General features: G+C 36.4%; 1 protein-coding gene and 1 long non-coding RNA gene across 2 annotated transcripts in view; one reads left to right on the forward strand and one right to left on the reverse strand.

Moving 5' to 3' along the window:
- Positions 1-21,215, reverse strand: part of LOC110771817 (uncharacterized) — a 120,069-nt gene that overhangs the window by 85,504 nt on the left and 13,350 nt on the right. The gene's annotated exons all lie outside the window — the stretch shown is intronic.
- LOC148294970 (receptor-like protein 9DC3) lies at positions 3,110-6,354 on the forward strand. Its single transcript, XM_088252072.1, has one exon. The coding sequence runs from the start codon at positions 3,293-3,295 to the stop codon at positions 6,179-6,181; it is 2,889 nt and encodes a 962-aa protein (XP_088108198.1). The 5' UTR covers positions 3,110-3,292; the 3' UTR covers positions 6,182-6,354.

Genomic DNA, 21,215 nt, shown 5'->3' on the forward strand with positions numbered 1-21,215 from the left:
TCCTGAATCAAATAAAGCAATTGTATTTAATTCAAATTCATTAATAAAAATACTGACTCTGGAATACCATTTCCTGAAATTAATTTGCTTAATTAAATTAATAACTTTTTCTTCTTTGTCGGACAACTCGGGCTCAGACTCAGAACTAGACTTACCAAATGGATTACTAGTTTCTGCTTTGGATTCTAATAAATTAATTAAATCCTGTTTAATTGCATAATTCTCAGTTTCTAACTTTTGGCTTATTTGTTTTAACTCTAAAACTTCTTTTTTAACTAGTTTAACTTCTAACTGAAGATCCTGGAGGGTGACTTCCTTCTTTCTATTAAATCTTTCTAAAGTGGCATTAAGACTTATCTTAGGAGGCATAGGGGAACTAGATTCTTCTTGACTTATGATTTTCCTAAGTTTCTTTAGGTATTCAGACTTTAACTCTGGATCCTGAACTTTACTAATTAAATCAATTAATAATTCTTCTTGTTCCTCTTGCTTAGTTAAAACACAAATTGATTTATTTAGAATTTTACAACATTTATCCTTGCATCCTAATTGAACTTTTGGCTCACTAGACTGGGAACTGTCTGAACTATAGGCATGTGAACTATTTGAAGACATAGGATCTGACTCAGTGTTGGCTAACTCTATGACTTTAATTAATTTGGCTTCTTCCTCGGATGCTAACTTTAACTGCTTAATTGCTTCTTTTACCTTACACTCATTAGCATAATGACCTTGCTTTTTGCATTTGTAACATCTGACTTTGCTTTTATCTGTGCTTTTCCTAGGGTAATTCTTTTTACCTTGTCGGGGGCTTTTCCTAAAACCCCTTGAATAACCTTTTGACCATTTGCTTTTCCTAGGGATAAATCTTCTTTTACTATAAAATTTATCATTATCACTGAAAGAATTTCTTTTGCGAGAATAATGGCGTCTTTTACTAAAGCGTCTATCATGGCTTCTTTTGACTTGTCTAGACGGCGGGACCGGTGCTAGACCATATTGTTCACAAAAATTACCTAATTCATACTTAGCATTTTTACTATCGGCTTGGATTGATTTTCCTATTTTTAAATCTACACACATTTTCATACCAACTTGATTAATTGTACTAATTATATTACCATAGGTTAATTCATCGTAATTAATTTGGCCTGACTCATTGCTTAAGACTGTTCTAATTTTATGGGCAAATAAATTAGGAAGACCATTAATAAATTTTTCTTTCCAAAAGGCTTGGTTACTGTCATCTCTAAGCATGACTCTGGAAATGAAAACATCCTTATACCATCTAAAATCGCTTAGCTTAGGGCATCTTAAATTACTTAACTGATCATGAATTCTAGTTGTTGTACTACTGGGCGTACCTATGAAATGCTCAATTATGGTATATAAAAGGATATATATATATATATATATATATATATATATATATATATCTATATTTTTTTTAAGAAAATTGTTGAATTAGATTTAAAGAGGTAACTATAACAATTAATTAAATATCTACCAAATGAGGTAATGAAATTAATGTAACATTAACATGTTTTAGTGTCGTAATTGCTTCTTCAAACTTAATAATGATACATGTTTAGGAATTTGGTAGCTGATGAATGGAAGGCACAAGGAAACTCTAGCATGTTAATGTGAGAGAGTGCATCACAGAAAATGTGAAAGATTGAGCAAGATTCAAAGAAAATGTGGCCGAGAGGTTGTAGTAGCTAGCTTTATATAGGATTTAATTACTATATTATTTAGATTTTATCTAAAGGATTATTTAATTTTTATGTTGATGACTTTATTTATTAACTCCCTTCTTTTCTTTAGCCCTTTAGAAAGATGATGTATTTTCATAAATGAAAATTTAAAAGAAACTTTTGTTTATGAATTTGCTCTGAAAGTTCATAAAGAGATTGGACTAAAGGCCTAAGGCCTATCAAATGCTTAAGGGTGGAGACAGAAAGTGAAAAAACAAGCAAAACCGTGAATAATTAATGAGAGCGTGAAGAAGGAGGCAAAAGTCAAGAACGATTTTGATGGTCAATTTATGAATACTCGTTCCTGGCTTCTTCAATACGCAAATTCGAATCATATTTGGACAACTTGATTAGAACAAAAACGATTTTGATGGTCAATTATGAATCCAAATTAGCAAGCCAATGAAAATTAAGGTGCCCATTTTAACACGCAGAAATGCCTACATACGTACCAAGACGAAAGACTACCAAATATCAAAGACTTGGGGCAAATTTTTTCCAATTAGATGAATAGACGTAGGCTTTCACCCTCAATAATGTCAATTATCAACAATTCAAATTGGTGTAGCAGCTAACAATGGGACCTACACCTGCTTGACAATGGTGCTCTGTTTATCTAAAGAAGATAAACTACTATTCATTAAGCTTCATATAAATATCAACATTTTCTAAGGGTAACATTTTGCGGAATCTTGATCTTAATGAAAATCAGTTGGAAGGGCCGTTACCACTATCTTGCACAATTTGGCTTAAATGCTAAATGGTCGCTGTGTTTTAGCCCGTTGACCAATTTAGTCCCTGTGTTTAGCACCGTTAGCTAATGTAATCCAATCTATTAAACTTCTATTAAAATATTAATAAAAATAAAAAATATTTAAATTCAATTAAAATAAATAAATAATTACGAAATAAAAATAAGATTTAAAAGCTAAAATAAATAAAAATAATTAATCTCAACTGCAACAACCTTCTCTCTTCTCCCTTTCCCCCGCAACAACCCACCTTAGCTACTTTCCCCAAGCCCCACAACCGATCCCAGTACGATCTTTATATAATTAAGTTGCAATATGTTTTTTATTACTATATAGGAACTAGCTTTATAATATTTAGATTTTATCTAAAGGATTTGTTTAACTTTTATGTTGATGACTTTATTTATCTAAAGAAAATGTGAAAAAGATTGAGCAAGACCATTTGAACACGCAGAAATTGGACAACTTTTGACTAGTAGAAGTTGGAGGTAACACGTGGAAACCATTTGAACACGCAGAAATTATACCTACTAAGACCAAATACCAAATCAACGCCTTGGTTGCCAAATTTTCCACAAGATTTTCCACAAACTTAAGTACTTGCCATCTTAGCACTGTGGAAACTTTAAATGCAGGACAACCTTATGCCACATCTACTAGACTCATATCGTGACATTATAGATAAATCACTGTTGCCCAAACTTGTTATAAATATCAACATCTACAGGACAGAGTTGCTCACAAAATTATTTAGAAGAATATATACTTTTAGATTTTGAAGGAAAGATGGGTTGGTTGTGCCTCCTCTTCCTGCTCTTTACTACTTTTCAATTCAACTCTACTTGTTCATCATCATCTAACTCTTCCTCTTCTCTTTCTTCAAGGCATTTATGCCATCCCCACGACAGCTCTGCTTTGCTTCAATTCAAAAACTCCTTTTCTATTGATACCTCCTCTCATGAAGTTGAATCACTTAATGGACCAACTCTTTATTCTAACAGTACAATTACTTGGCAGAAAGGCAAGGATTGTTGCACGTGGAGTGGAGTCACTTGTGAAAAGATGACTGGTCATGTGATCGGTCTCAACCTTCATTTTGGTGGGCTTCAAGGTAATATCCATTCCAATAGCAGCTTATTCTCTCTTGGCCATCTCAAGAGGCTAGACCTCTCTAGAAATGATTTCAGAGGTTCCCCAATTTCGTCCAAATTTGGTGGCTTTGTAAATATGACTCACCTTGACCTCTATTACTCCAATTTCAGTGGCCCAATCCCTTCCGAAATTTCCCACCTTTCCAACTTGGTTTCACTCAATCTCTCTTATTCATTTGTGAGACTAGATACTCTTAATTTTAACAGAATTGTTCAAAACCTAACCAATCTTAAGGAGCTTCAACTGATCGGTGTTGACATGTCTTCAGTTGTACCTGATTCCTTCAAGAATCTCTCTTCTTCTCTGACAACTCTTAGACTCTCTAATTGCCACTTGCAAGGAAAATTCCCAGAAAGCATTTTCCACCGACCAAATCTTCGACTCGTAGATTTAACGTATAACTATAACCTCACAGGTTCTCTCCCCAATTCTAACTGGAGCAGTCCACTCGAAACCTTGATGCTCTCTGAAACTAGAATTTCAGTAGATTGGCATCGTTTGACAAGAAATTTCAAGTCTTTGAGAGCTTTGTATCTCAGGAATTGCAGTTTTGTAGGATCGTATCCTGCATTTGTTGGTAACCTCACACAAATCATGGAGTTGGACCTCTCGTCTAACAGTTTTGGTGGCCAAATCCCATGGTCGTTATTTTTAAACATTGAGAGCCTCGTTTACTTGAATCTTGTTGGCAACAATTATGTCGGTCAGTTTCCAGAAGTTGATAGCAACTCGACATTGATCTCTTCTTTATATGATTTTTCAAAACAACTGGTGGGTCGTATTCCTCGACACTTAACCAAGCTCTATTTATATAAGAACCAACTCAATGGAACAATACCATCTTGGTTAGGTAGTTTGCCATCATTGGAGGCATTAGACCTCGGAAGTAACCAACTCAGCGGTAATATCATTGATTTCCAATCTCGTTCTTTGAAAAGCCTTTATTTAGATGATAACAAGCTGCATGGCCCGATTCCGAGATCAATCTTTGAACTTGAGAACCTTCAAAACCTTTATCTTTCATCTAACCATCTATCCTTGAGTTTCAACCATTTGAGTAACAACAGCTGGCCTCAACTTTCGACCCTAGCTTTGTCGTCTTGCAACATAAGTGAGTTCCCATACTTTCTAAGAGCCTTACCAAACTTGAACATGTTAAACCTTTCCTACAATCGAATTCAAGGCGAAGTTCCCAAATGGTTCTGGGATGTCGCAAAAGATTCATTGTCTTATTTGGATCTTTCTCACAACTTTTTGAAGGGCACTGCACGACACCTTCGGTGGAAAAACCTTGGACATCTCAACCTTCACAACAATTCTCTCCAAGGAGAGCTTCCAATTCCATCACCTTCCACATTTTTCTTTTCCATATCAAACAACCAATTGACTGGAGAGATGCTTCCAACCATTTGCAGTTTGACTAGGCTTGAAATCCTTGATTTGTCTAATAATAAATTGAGTGGCAAAATTCATCAATGCATGGGGAACTTCAGTCAGAGCCTCTCTATTTTGGATCTACGGAATAATAAATTTCATGGCGTGATTCCTAGGACATTTTCTAAGGGAAACGTTTTGAGAAATCTTGATCTTAATGGAAATCAATTGGAAGGGTCGTTGCCGCGAACTTTGCTCACATGTAGAGAGTTGGAAGTTCTAGACCTTGGAAACAACAAAATTCAAGGCACATTCCCAAATTGGCTGGAATCTCTTCCGAAGTTGCAGGTTCTTATCTTGAGGTCTAACAAATTCTATGGTGAAATAGGCATTCCAGAAACTAAGTTTCCATTCCAAAAATTGCGTATCATGGACCTCTCCTACAATCGGTTTAGCGGTCTCTTGCCAACAAAATATTTTGAACATTTGACGGCCATGAAAAACTCGCAAGAACATGAACTGATATATAAGGGAGAGGGCTACCATCAGGATATAAATACTGTGGTAGTGAGAATTAAAGGCTTCGAAATTGAAATGGTGAAGATTCAAACTTTTGTCACATATATTGATTTCTCAAACAACACTTTCAGAGGAGAGATTTCAAAAGTAATCAGTAAGCTTAAATTATTGAAGGGGCTTAACTTTTCTCATAATGAGCTTACAGGCACAATTCCACCATCGTTTGGCAATATGCGCAATCTTGTATGGTTAGATCTGTCTTCAAATAGACTTTTTGGTGATATTCCGAAGCAATTGGTAAATTTGGCATCACTTGAAAAGTTCAACGTTTCAGAAAATCGACTTGTGGGGTCCATACCTCATGGTAACCAATTTGATACATTTGAAAATGATTCATATAGTGGAAATGTAGGATTGTGTGGAATTCCACTAGCAAAAACATGTGGTCCACATCAATCACCGCCATCATCATTCCAACAAGATGGTGATTTGGAGCACGAGAATGGATTTGATTGGAAGGTAGTGTTGATGGGGTATGCATCTGGGGTGGTAATTGGAATATCAGTGGGATATCTTGTACTCTCTAACAGAACACCCGATTGGCTTGTGAAAGTGGTTGGCATAAAGTGATGGTGTAGAATTGTGAAAATCACATGGCAACATGCTTGAAGTAACCATTCCAAAAGTTTATCTATTTTCATACATGTGTATCATTTCTTATGAATATTGTATTATGTCAAAGTACCAATAAATATGCATGAATTCGAAAAGAGCATCCTCTTTACTTTTGTTAAAGTATAGTAATTGCATGTGCATCTTGTAATTTGTCAAACACAACTGACAAATCAATTCAATCAGTACACGCAATTTGCCTCAACTATATTATATACTCCTATAAATCTTATTCCAAAAAATACAAGGAAATGAAAAGAATTAAATCACTAAATAGCATGCATAATTAAGTAATATTTGCCCACAAAATTGAGAAACTGGAGCGGGCCCTGCTGGAGGAACTGGAGCTTCCTGCTCTTGGATGACAAAGGATCCTCCCTTTTGTCCAGCTTGGATCTCTGCCGGTCCAGGCGCTCCAGCTATCTGTGCAATAAGGGGATTTTCCTGGTATGGCCATACTAATCCTGGTGGATGTCCAAAAGGGAGTTCTAGCTGTTGGACTACAACATCTGGATTTGGAATTCTTGCAAGCCTCATGATCCTTCCTGAACTATCTGTGGACTTGCCATTGCATCATGGTCGTCATGTTGTTCAGAGTATCCTGACTCCTTTGTGTTGCAACCTCCTGCCAGAGCACAGCCTCCTGTACCTAGTTTATCCTTCTGGAGCTAGACCTGGAACGTCTACTCTTGGTACTGCCGTGAGCTGAATGCCTAGTATCACTTTCTTCTGATTCATGTCTTTCTTCTTGGAAAGCTGGTTAACCTCTTTCCATGATAAGGCACGGATTCTGGCTAGAACTTCCAATATTTATATACTAAAAGATGCCTCTTTAAGAGTATGTATACTGACACTACTACAAAAGGCGCAAAAGACGACCAGAAAACAACAATGGTAGATCAAAAAACCGTCGTTGTTTTTTAAAAGACGACGGTAATAGAAACCCGTCGTAGATACATAACTTAAACACCTAAAAAACCGGGAACCGCATAGACATTTTTAAAACACGACGCACCAAATTAAAAAAGCGTCGTCTTATTAAAAAGGTTTTATTCCGAGTTAAAATCAGAACCTAAAAACAACGACTGCAGCTATGAAGGCACCGCTGTAGAAAGTAAAGACGACGGTTTAAAAATAAACCACCGTGTTAACTCATGAATAAAAACGACCAAATTTTCTTAGTCAGCGACGCATAAATTCAAAGGAATCGACGACCGTAAATTACAAAAAATTCACCGTATTAAATATATTTACCACGATGGTAAAGATAAATTTATCGACTTTTTAATTACAGTATACTACGACGGTATCTATAAATCTACTGTCCGCATAATTTGTACTAACCACGACGGTTTGTTCAATTAAAGACGTATAAAATTTCTTTACCACTTCGTGGAGTTAAAAATACGATCCTATTAATTAACTTTATATGACTATCGTTATTTATAAACCGTCGTCTTAATTTTTATTGCTTTTTAAGATTCATTTATTGGATTTTTTTTTTCCTACGGCGGTAGATAAACAGTATGGCAAGATTTGTGATAACCCACGACTGTTTATTGTTTGTGCCTAATAAATCTCGGCCGAGGAAACTGGCCGAAGGAGACTAACCGAAGGAACTTTCTCTCGGCCCTAGCACCTACCCGCGGCCGAAAGTTACGAGTCATTGCTTGTTCTCTTTTCGAAACAAAAGTAAGTTGGCACGACAAGGTCATGACGGCCTCGGTAATACTAGCCGAGGACAAGCTACTCTGATACACAGCCAAGATAGGAAAACTAAGTGGTGTCGCTACGTGGAATCATGGTCCCACGCTTCATTTAATGAAGTAATGCCTCTGATCACAGCAGAAAGCCCATGATCCATGAAGGAGCATTTAATGAGCCAAGAAAGAGGGGACGTGATTGAAGTCAGATATGGCGAGTAAAATCAGGGATTATGTGCGAAAATCCCATGATTTTGTAAGGCTAAGCCACCAACCATCAGATCAGGGCATTAAATGCTCCTCCAAGGCCTGAGATGCAGAGCCCACCACCAGGGCGGCGGCTGGGGTTTATGGGTGTCACACCACCATGCTTCACGTTCCCAAATGCCGATTCGACTGCCCACTAGCCCTGATCAACCTTACCATGCAGATTTTCAGCTTCATTGTCTCCTCAAGACCTCCCCTATAAATAGCAAGCTCCGACTACATTTAAAGGGTTCAACACCAAACACAAGCCTCCCACGGAGCAGATTATATTTCCCTGTCATTTACTTCTTGTCATTTATCTTCTTGTAATGCATTTTCAATACTTTTACTTGCTTTCTTAGGAGTAGTGGCAGTTTGGAGGAAAATCCATTCATCAATATATCATACAACCCTTGATTCTCAAGGCGCCGGAGCACCATCCTTGTTACTCTTCCATTCATCCCATATATCATACGACCATCTCCACCTAAGCGGCGCGCCGGAGCACCACTCTAAAACCACCATCAGCACCACCATCAACGGCCTTGTAGCTCAGGCCGTGACCCTGACGGTCGAGATTAGTTCCTCTCTCGACCACAATTACTCTGATTAGAAGTCAGACTTAAATAGGCGCGCAACCCATCTATTCACCCAGCCGCATCATTCTCAAACGCACGATAAACCATGCTGGCACGCCTGCGCACAAACCACACGGTGCCAGAAGAAGGACGACCTGTGTTGACGCAGATCCCCTCGGCCTAGAGCGCCAGGCCGTGAGATTCACGAACGCCAACATTTATATAGAAAACCATCATCACAGTCAAATTAAAGTGAAGTCTTACCAAAATGAGCTCTGTTCCTCATCATAATCGAACCAACACACAAAGGCAATATTTTAGACATTGATAATGTGTGTATCTTTGTGTCTTTGAGATACACAAAGACACATACACATCAACATCCAAAACATTTGCCTATAAAATTTGACGACCACAGCCAAACTGAAAAATGAAAGCATGTTTGTGTCGTTGCTAACTGACATTTGCTTTCAGAAAGACAATTTTTTAGAAGTTGATGATGTGTGCGTGTTTGTGTCTTTCAAATACACAAACACGCACACACATCAACATCCAAACTGAAAAATGAAAGCGAGGTGAGATAGAGAGGTGAAGTGCCTCCAGAGAGGTGAGACAGAGCCAAGGGCAAGAAGAAGTTGAAACCCTAATTGAAAAATGAAAGCGAAAAAACGACTGAAAAACCCTTATTTATAAAATAATCTTTTATACCACGTCAGTTATATTAAAATTAGCGATGTCTAAATGAAACCATAGACGTCGTTTAAAAATAAACTGAGGTCATATATATTTAATTAACAACGACGGTATATAAAAAAACGACGTTGTCATTTTTTTTAAAACTAATTTCTTGTGTAATTAAAAAGGTTACACGTCGTTATATGTAATTAAAACGACGTTCTATAGATATTTAACGTCGTTATTATTGAGTATAAGGTCGTTGTGTAAATTTGAAAATGACGGGTTACATCTTTTTGAAGAAAATATCGTCGTGTAATTAGATATAAACATGGCGTTTTAGGAAAACTAGGGGTCGTTCAAACCATTTTACTAGGGCAGTGGAAACCTATACCGCCGTATAATGTCAGATACTAGGGCGCTTTCTATTAATCGCGTCGTTTTATGAAATGGTATGTTAATATATTAAACTTTTCGTTTACCTGACCTACACTTGCACTGTTTCCAAACCCGAGAAAACATTTCAAGCTCCGAGAGAAAACTTTTCGTCATTTTTCCTTCTCAAAGCGCTGTGTCTGTATCTCATCGTCTTCCTCCCCTCTTCGTCTTCGTCTCTGAACTGAAACACCAAACTCCGAGAGAAAACTTTCATTGCACGCAAAAGGTAAGCATTTCTCACTATTTGTGTTTCTGTTTTGCATGCGCATATCATTTTTGTTTTGAATATAGGTTTTTGTTTTGAAAATCTTTTTATATTTTTTCTGGCGAAAATCATTTTAATTCTTTCCAAGTTTGATAAAATATACGGACAAAGAAGGAAAGTTTCCAACTTTGAACACAACTCTGTTTATTCAACTTCAACTAAATAAGACGACGATAGCTTCTTATTTACGTGGTTAGATTTATAGACCACGACGGTTCGTCAGTCGTCCTAGCGTCGTCTGAAAGTTGTTCTAATACGTCATTTTTTATAGCGTCGTCCTAGCGTCGTCCTAGCAAATTGTTATGTTATTGCGTCGTGTAAAATGTTATAATACGTCATTTTTTATAAATAACCGTCGTGTGTTTTCTTATGCTGACTTTTTAATATGTCTTTGTTTTAGGATGAATTGCAAAAACAAGTCTCTAAAGGCACTCTTACTGTATCTGGAAGTAATGATGTGTTGACAATGGCTTTGGGTCCCGAGCATCCAGGGAGAGTTAGAGGGGTAGGGGCTGGGATTTTCACTAGGCAATACTTCAATTTACCTAGACAACAGAGGGTAAAGTTTGCCGATCAATTAAAGGAAAGTTTAAGACTTGTCCTTCAAGAAGAGACTTTGAAGATGGAGGCTAGATCAAGAGAAGAGACTTTAAAGATGGAGGCTAGTAGAAGCTGAGAGGGAAAATTTGCTAAGTTAGCTTTCCCAACTCTTGCCCAATTTTGATCCAAGCATGCTTAAACTGAAAACTAACCCCTGTGAAATCCAAGGTCAAGAGCAAAGTCCCAAAAATCCAATGTCGGACAAAGCAAGCTGCTCTGGGGCTCTTGATGTGAGAGCCCTAAATTTTGAGGATGATACTGCCAAGAATGGGGAAAAGCAGGATGAAATAGTAACACCTCTGAACTTTGAATTCTCTATTTTTCAAAAAGCCATTAGATGTCATTATTGTGAATCACAGTCGTTAGATTAAAAAATGACGACGGTTTACATTTACCGCCGTTTGAAATTACATACCACGACGCATTTATTAATAAACCGTCGTTTGGAATGCAATACCACGATAGTGGAAAGGATTGAGTTATTGTCGTATTTAGTTTACTTGTTCTACAAGCTATTTTCACTGACACAATCCCACTCTCTGTATCTCTCTCTCTCTCTCTCTCTCTCTCTCTCTCTCTCTCTCACACTCTTTTTATCTGCAATTGCTATTATCTGTGTTTCTGCTAAAAAAGGCTGGTACACTCTGGAATCTGGATTGTTGAAATTTTTTTTGGTGATTTAGACGACGGTTTTATTCCTTACCGACATAATAGATAAATCACCACGATGTTTATTATTTACCTTCGTTTAATGGTTTTTAGACGTCCGTAATTCTTACATACCGTCTTATGTTATGTCTTACCACGACTGTTTAATTTAATTTTTTTACTTTTTGTACAATCTGTCTTATATATATTTCTTTATTTCTTAAAACAGAAATCCATGGATGTAGAAAAGCAAGATGAAAAAGTAAATTCTCATAACTTTGCCTTTTCATTTGTTTTTCAATTTTCAGACGTCGATATTTTCTTTAAACCGTCGTTTGTCTTAAATTTCCACGGCAGTTTTGTTTTTAATTGAATTTTTAAATTGTTGTACAAGCTTTCTTATATATCTCTCTTTATTTATTAAAATAGAAATCCAGTGTTGCAGAAAAGCAAATTGAAAAGGTAAATTCATTATCTATGAATTTTGCATTTGAATTAGATGTCGGATTTTTTTTATACGACGTAATAAATTCTTCACCACGACGGTGTTTTGTTACCGTCGTGTAAATTATTTTCAGACGACGGTGTTTTCTTTCAACCGTCGTGTTTATTGATTTACCACGTCACTTTATGTTGCTTTATTTCTTTAAACAGAATACATAAGTACCTGATTATTCAAAGCTGGAGGTGCCATCTTCTTTACAATCCCTTTGTCGTTATGTGGAAACTACACTAAAGCCTCAGGAGAAGATTATGACCTTTACAATTGAGAAGGAGGTGTTTGGTGAAGATCGTAGTACCTTCATCTTGCATGAAGATATTACACAGTTTGTAGGCATGGAAGAAATTGGGACTACTGTGGTTGCAGTATATATGAGGTTTGTCCTTATCAAATATTCATTTCACACTCTCCTTTCTGTTGAAAAAAAAAAAACAGTTATGTGATCATTTCATATATTTAGGTGCCTATTTGATAATTTGAAAGCTGCAAATATGGTGAACATGGTTGGCCTTATCGACCCTGCTCAAGTTAGTGCCAACTCTGGGACATTAACTGACTGATCACGTTTGGTAGCCAATCGACTTCAAAAGATAGATGGTGAACAGATTTTCCTGATGCCTTACAATCCAAGGTTAGTGTCCTTAACAAGATTTTGTTTGTATGATGCACTGCATATAAAACTGTTTAACCTTTATATTTATTTTGTGCAGCCATCATTGGGTCTTGATCATTGTGAGAGCAAAGAAGGAGACTGTGTATTTTCTGGATCTACTGCCCGGAAATCGAGTTGTTGATGAGGAGGGCAAAAACATAGTGAACAATACTATCAAAATGTATAATTCACATATAGGTAGACAAGGTCGTAAAACACCTATTTGGAAAACTCTACCAGGCACACCAAAGCAACCCAGCAGTGTAGAGTGTGGCTATTATGTCATGCGCTTTAAGAGAGACATCATCATGGATCCTTCCCTGGAGTTTGAGAAGATGGTAAGAAGAAAATTTTCAGATTTATTTTATGTGGTTTTTTGTATTATCAACGACGGTAAATTCAAAATATCGTCGTTGCATCGATATACTACGTCGGTAAATGAAAAATAGCGTCGTCTGTGGATATCGAATATTGAATTTCTGTGTATTTAGAAAGCCTAAATAATCATTGTTTATGGATTGCAGTTTACGAAGGGAAAAGATCAAGCACCATACCCCTAAGAAGCCATTGATGAAGTGAGGAAAGAATGGGCAGAGTTTGTTTGCCTTCATATGGAGTAGAGGATTTTTAGAACACTTAACATTTTTATATAATGTACAAATTTTGTTAGAATTAGACAAGTTTTTGTACAAATTTTGTCTATAATATACATCCTTTCTTTCCCTATAAATTTGTTGAGGTTTTCATTATTTAAAAAAAAAAAAAAAAAAAGAAATTGCGTGATCGACGTGTAATAAACGTTCCAACGACATAATTATATCAAACACCGTCGTCTTATGGACTACAAACATTGGTTAATAAATAAAATGAAAGGAATAAAAAACACGACTGTACATTTACAGTCGACATCTCAAGTCAGTATAGGTGACGTTTATTGCATGTTCAATTTATTACAACCGACGTTGTACAAAATAACAACGTCATCATTTGAAACAAACCAGACGCAAAAGGATATTTAGACGACGCTCTTAATGCCCTAGATGACGTGGTAATTAAATTAAAGGGCGATAAGTTAATAGTTTGAGTCGTGATATACAGTTTGTACGTCGGTGACAGCCATTAAACGACCCTTTTTTTTTACAAGTAAGTCGTTTATTAAGTTTTACAACGTCGTTCTTTCCTTAGCGCCGACGTGGTTTGTTTGTGTTTATTTCTATTTAATTCAAAATGTTCATAATCAATTTAAAATAAATCAAAAAAATGCACCGTCAACTCCTATGAAGTCATTGAGATTTTTTCTTCTGAATTTGGCTTGAGCTAAACCTCCCTGCAAATTTGTTGAGGTTTTCATGTTGTAAAAAACCCAAGTTCATGTTGAACCAAATTTGTAACGACAGAAAGCTGAATTATGCTTGACTCATCTGAGTTGGATCGTATTTGCAATGAGAGAAAACTGGTTCTTCTCTGATTGGAATCAGAAACCTGAGTTCCGCCTGTTTTGCTGGAACTGGATTGCTTTTGTCAATTTTGACTGAGAGTTTTTGTTTTCCGTCGATGTTTTAAGAAGGGCGCTTTCTAAACCGTCGTTTATTTAAACCGACGTTGTAATAAATAACGTCATCGTTTGAAACAAAAGAGACGTAAAAGGATTTTCATACGACGCTCTTTCTAGATACCGTCGTAATGAGAATTAAACGGCGATAAATTAATACTTTAGTTCGTGTATACAATTTGTACGTCGATGTGTGTGTAAAAACCGCCATTTTTTTCTTTTAAAGACGAATTTTTTTACAAGTAAGTCGTTTATTACTATTTATAACGTCGTTCCTTTCTTAGCGCCGATATGGTTTGTTGGTGTTTGTAATAATATTTTATTCTATTTAATTCAAAATATTCATAATAAATTTAAAATAAATCCAAAAAATGCACCGTCAACTCCTATGAAGTCATTGAGATATTTTCTTCCCCCTTAAGCTTAAAAAAATGCAGTTTGAGTTATACAAATTTAAAATGACCACAACCAAAAAAACAAAATTGTTTTGATGTGTTACAACATCACTTATAGTTTGATGGTTTAGGGTTTAGGGGGTTAAAGGAATATTTTTGGGATTTTGGTTTTATGGTTGAGATATTTTAGGCCCTAAAACCCTAATCCCCTTTTTAAAATTATTTAAAATATATATAATTTAGGTTTTATTTATTAGGGTTTAGGGTTTAGGGCATATTTGTCTATTTAATTTTCTGTTCATTCCACTCGTTCGCGCACGAGAACCCCACACATATACTTAGTTTCTAATATGTCAGTTTTTTTTGTTTTTGCGTCGTAAGGAGTTACCACGACACATTTCGTGTAATAACCGTCATATTTCTTTTGAATTTTTAACGACGGTGTTTTGGTTTTGCGTCGTAAAGAGATTTACCACGACGTCTTTAATGTAATAAGCGTCATGTTTATTTTGAAATTTTAACGACGGTTTTTTTGTTTTCCGTCGATGTTTTAAAGATTGCGCTTTCTAAAAATTTCCCAGCGACCTAAAATTTTCAGATTTCGCTCTAAGTCTTATACTTGTAACCCTGAACCAAGTTGGCCATAATCTGTGACCTAAAACATTTCGCTCTCTCACTTCAACTCTAATTCAAAGTTGGGCACTCCAGGCTCCGTCGAATCCAAGTTGGCCATAATCTGTGAGCTCTGCCTACCTGTAAGTACAAACCCTAATCTCATGCTTGTAAATTCATTGAATGATATTCAGTTCTGTGTTAAAGGGTTTTAGATATATGTTTTGCGATCTTTTAATGTTGTCGGAGGTATGGGTTCATGGATTTAATGTTTAATGTTTTCATGAATCGGGAATGGATTTAATGTTGTCGGATCTTTTAATCACTCTCTATTATTATGAATCGGGAATGGATTTAATGTTTTCATGCTTAGTATACGTGTTCTTAATTAATACCCAACATAAAAATTAATGTATATGTTGTGTTCTTAATATATTTTGGGTTCTTGATAATAAATTGGGATTTCGATATTTAGAATGCTTTTTTAGGCATACGACGACGGTTTTTTAACAAACCGTCGTCTGTATTTTTCTATACGATGGTTTTCTTTAACTACCGTCATGGTTCAATTTGTTGCCTTTGTTTTTTGCTATCATTAGAAGACGTTTTTTGAAAACCTGTCGTCTATATATGTCCAATACGTCTATTGTTGTTTAAAAATCATCGTCTGTATACTATATTACTTGCTATTAAAACCCTATATAATCTGCTATAGTGATGGTCATTGCTTGTCTTTTCACTTTATTATAGATAATAGGGTATAGTGTCGGAGATGGATAAGTCATGGATGCACTTGGATAGAAGATCGAAGGCATATGAGTTAGGGGTGGAAGCATTTTTGAAATTTTCTGTAGAAAATCTTCTAACTACAATACTATATGTGCAAAGACGGTTGATGTTTCCAAGCTAGATAAATTGGAAGAAGATGTAGTAGTTACTTTGTGTTTGCTTGAAAAATACTTTCCACCTTCATTCTTCGATATCATGGTTCATCTAGTAGTACATCTTGTTAGAGAAGTTCGTCTATGTGGGCCAGTTTATTTTAGATGAATGTATCCGTTTGAAAGATATATGAAAGTTCTAAAGGGGTATGTTCAGAACCGTACTCATCCCGAAGGTTGCATTGCTGAGTGTTATATAGCTGAAGAAGCTGTAGAATTTTGCACCGAACATTTATCTGATATTAGTACAATTGGAGTGCCATCAAGTCAGAAGATAGGAGCTTCAAAGCCATTATCAGGTTGCACAGTGAGCTCAGTTGATCAAGACCTGTTGAACCAAGCACATCTATATGTCTTGAAGAATACGGAGGAAGTCCTACCTTATATCGAGTATGAGTTTTATTCTTTAAGTTTCCATTTTAAATTATTCGTTATGTTTATCTTATATGTTTGGGACTGTAACGCTTGAATTTTTCGTGTCATGTAGGGAACATATGATCCACATCAAGACCACTTATCCAAAATTTAGAAAGAGAACAAAGTGGCTGCAAGATAAGCACAATAGCACTTTCATTCAATGGCTACGCTTCAAGGTATATGTCATTGAATAACATATTGGACTTTTAATTTTCTTCTTTCTATGTTAGATTGAATTAAGATATGATTAATTTACAAGTTCAAAGTGAACTTAACGAGGAAGACAATCATGGCGTATCAGAAAATTTAAGGTGGCTAGCAGCTGGTCCAAACATGGCAGTGCCATCATATAGGAGCTATCTTATTAAAGGTGTTAAATTTAACATCAAGGCACAAGATGATGTGCGGACAGTTCAAAATAGTGGAGTTTATTTACTTGCACATACCATGCAAGTTGCTAGTGCCAAGGATAAAAACTCAATTCTCTCAAATATGGGTTTTTATGGTGTCATTCAAGAAATTTGGGACCTTAACTACCAAAAGTTTACAATCCCAGTCTTTAGGTGTGATTGGATAGATAGTACTTCTGGCCTTGTAGCCGACGAACTTGGATTTACCCTTGTAGATTTGAGTAAATTGGACATAGGAAGGACCAATTTGTTTTGGCTTCTCAAGTCAAACAAGTATTTTTTGTTGACGACCCGATGCATCGTGGTTGGTCGGTAGTGTTATCAATGCTTAATAGAGAATATAATGATGTTATTGGTGATGATGTCTTAGGTGATGTGAGAATTGAGTGTGAGCCATTTACTAGAGGGATGCCAAATGTTGACACATTTGATGAACTGGTGGGTGAGTTTGGGAGTCCAAATATTCAAGATGGGTGTGAAGATATATGGATTGAATGATGCTCTTGTAATTTATGAAATTACTTATGACCTAAACGGCAGTGTATGACATTAATTTTGTAATAAATTGTAATGTGTTTTCTTCACTTTCAATATGCAGGTTTTGGCCACAAAACAATTAGTACAAAAAAATACTGGTTCAAGATTACAAAAACGACGGTCCTGATAAAAATGTGAAACAGACGTCTGTTTTAATAAAATTGTCATTAAAAAATGATTTTTTTGAGCATTCAACGACCGCAATGTATTTACCGACGTCTAAAAGCAACGTAAAAAGGAAGAACCACGATGGTATCGTGAAACCGTTATTAACGATATCACGTCAAAGAAGACTAAAGAGCCGACATGTAATTACAATTAACACGACTCCAATCCCATACCGACGTCTAAAAGACGAGATATCTAACCTGAACGTTACAAAAGACGACGTCTTAGATTATGAACTCGTCCGTATCAACTCAAAAATCGTCATCTTAAATTTTACCACGTCGCTTGTTATCTCATAAACGAAGTGGAAACAGAACAATTCACGACGGTATTTGTTGCTTCGATTCAGCTGCACCAAAATGGATTCAGCTGCATCCTCAACTTGTGATACTCGCAAGTGCACGAGCCGTTCGGTAGTATAGCATATGTAAGTGCGAGGTCGATCCCACGAGGATTGGTGATTGAATGATCCAATTTGTTTCCCCTACACAAAATAGAAATGAAAAAGAAAATAAATAAATAAATAAAAAGGAAATAACTCAAGCAAATAAGTTCCCAAGTTCAATTAGATTAACGGATTGATTCTAGCTAAAGTATGATTAAGCCATGGTGTTTGGTCATAACCTTGTGTTCCTAATTCCCTAATTTGATCATTTGTTGTCTAACCTAAAACTAAGCATTAGGAACCCATTAAGCATAGAAGAACAATTTAAACAACCAAGCATGTATCTAATCCCTGTTGTCGAATGTCCATACATACTCTTCTTATCCATAGTTCAATTCGAATTAAAGCATGGTGTCTACTCTTAATTCAAACCAAGATAGCTAACATGCAAGCCTAAATGGTGATCAATCATTCAAACTAGCATATTAACTTATAAGCATAATGAATAAGAACAAAAACCATAATTGAAACTTGGAAACTAATTAAACTTGAATACTTAAGAAAGAATGTACATTACAATAAAAGTAAAGTGGAACTAAGAAAACTTGAAAGAAAATTTAGTAAACTCATTTTGTTACAACAATTGACAACTTGAAAGGAATTTAAGAGAATTTGAGGGAGAGAAGGAAAGGGAGCTCTAGAGAAGTGTTTGAGAGCTCCCCCCCTTGGGGTGTGTTTTGAAGCTTGAAGGCTTCTCTATTTATAGGGCTAAGAGGGAGGAACATCATGATGAACTCCCACACCATCCTTCATCATTTGCTGCACCTCAAGCTTTCTTCACATGGGTTCAAAGGTGATCAGCTGTGGCTGCTTTTGCTGCCAACCCATGTGGTCTTCTTTTGGTTGCTGAAAAACGAGTTTTCTGAACCAGACTTGGTGTAGGAAGGTCACAGGTTTCAAAACGTATCCAATGGTGCTCAAATTTGGATATGTTATACTAGACACCCATTGGAACAACGTCTATGAAGAAAGTATTCCCATCGGAGCAGTAGAAGTGTGCGTTTTGGGCCTTGCAAGTTTGCAGCCGAACAGAGACTGGAATTGACTTCATTTTATTTCTTTGCTTTACATGCATGCACATGCTTTCTCTATAATAACTCCAGCATGTACCAACTTGCTCCTTTAGAATTTCATAGCTGGAATGCCTCCCCACTTCACTCATTATGTTGGATCCAAAGTCAGTTGCAGCATGGGTGAGGCACATGGCTTAAAGGAGGAGACAAGGCTCAAAGCTGGCAGCTGCAAATCCTCCTGAGCATGGTTCAGTGTTGGACGGGCTAAGGACTCCAGACATGTTCAATTGGGCTGAAATTTGGATATGTTATAGTACACACCCAATGGAACAACTTTCATGAAGATCTTCACCTCATCCGAGCCCCACAGCATTCTGATCCAAGGCCAAGAAGTTGACCTACGAAACTGGGCTGGAAATGGGCTGTAGCCAAAATTAGTTTGTCTTTAAGCTCATATTCCTCATATGCCAATCAGCCCTTAACATGCATGGATTGCATCATTTCCTATCCAAAGTCGTCATTGTTACCTAAATGTCAATTAACTGAAAGATAAACACAAAAAGGATTAAAAGCACAAGTTTAACTCAAAAACATAACCAAATCATAAGCTAGAAGGGTACAAAATGATATACAATTATGAACCGATCAGTATTTGAAATCCAAAGGTAAATTGGTCGACGTAAAGAGATATTTGGACGTCGTTCTTTTACAAAAACAACGTTATATGGGAATATCCGCGTCTTTTTTTTTATTCTTATGTCGTTAAAAGGATTTTACGCGGCGATTGGCTGACAAACTTTGCCATCTCAGGAATATTAGACGACTGTCATTTTGGTAAAGATGACGTATAAATTTTGAAACACGGCTGTCTTTTACATGATGACGATGTTGTCCATCAAACACAACGTCGTCTGTAGAAATAAATGTGTCGTAAGTAATGACCCTAACATATTTTCCATGTCGTTTATTTTCAGATCATGTCGTTAAAATAATTTTACACGGCGATCGACTAACAAACTTTGCCGTCTCAGATACATTAGACGACGGTCATGTTTTTAAAGATGACGTATAAATTTTGAAACACGGCTGTCTTTTATTTGAGGACGACGTTGTTTATTAAATACAACGTCGTCTATAGAAATACATGCGGCGTAAGTAATGACCCTAACCTCTATTTCCACGTCAACATTAATGGAAAAAACGAAGTGGAAAATTTATTTCACGACGGTTATATAAATTGTGATGACGTAGTATGCATCAATAACGTCGTCTGTTATTTATTTAAAGACGTCATAATTGTATTTCACGTTTCTTGTTTGATCATGTGTCGTGAAAGGTATATGTAACGGCTGTGAGTTTTAATTTTCGTCGTGGTATACGTCTCTTGCGGCCATGTTCTATTAAAATATGTCATGTGTTGCGTTGTAAACGACGTTTGTTTGTTAAAATTGGTCATCTATTCTTATCCTTGACAATTTTTTTGGCTCATTTTTCAATACACAGACGCCGGTTGTTATTTGTTAATGATGTTGTTTGTTTTAACAATGACGGGGATTTACCGTCCTGGTTTGCTTTTGGAAAAGATGTCGGTCGATTTCACGACGGTTTGAAAACTGGATACACGACGGTGAATTTCCGTCGTCTTTTGCCTTTTATGTAGTAGTATGAGAAGTCACACTGGGCGTGCCAAATTGTTTACTGACTCTAAACAAATGATTGTGAATTTGGGTGAGGAATATCTCCCAAGTAAGTTCTTTTCCTGCCTCAGACTGGTGAGGACTTCATAATTTTTCACAGTAAAGATTGATAGTTCTGGCCAGAATGAATATTAAAAGAAATCAAACTGTTCTATGCAGAACTGCCTATTATACGACTTGAAAGAGAACTGCCACGTCCGAAATAGGACAACAGAACGTTGGGCTTTGATTTCTACTTGAGTAGCTGCCTTTGAGTCAGACTGGGTTAAACATGTCTATGCTGGATTCGAACGTCAGCACCTTCAACTAATGGGTTTCAGCCGAAAATCGATACCAATGTTTGAGATTGGCAGAGCTTTAATCTGTTTAAGCCATGGAGAGGCTTGTTGAATCGGGAAAATTGAGGCCTCTTCAATTTGGATGGGGCTGGAAGTGGCTGGATTGATGACTGCTGGACTGGAGCTGCTTATAGTACCTGTTCTGTTTCGATCAAGACAT

Source organism: Prunus avium, chromosome 4 (genome assembly GCF_965620075.1).
Source record: "Prunus avium chromosome 4, drPruAviu1.hap1.1, whole genome shotgun sequence".
NCBI lineage: Eukaryota > Viridiplantae > Streptophyta > Magnoliopsida > Rosales > Rosaceae > Prunus > Prunus avium.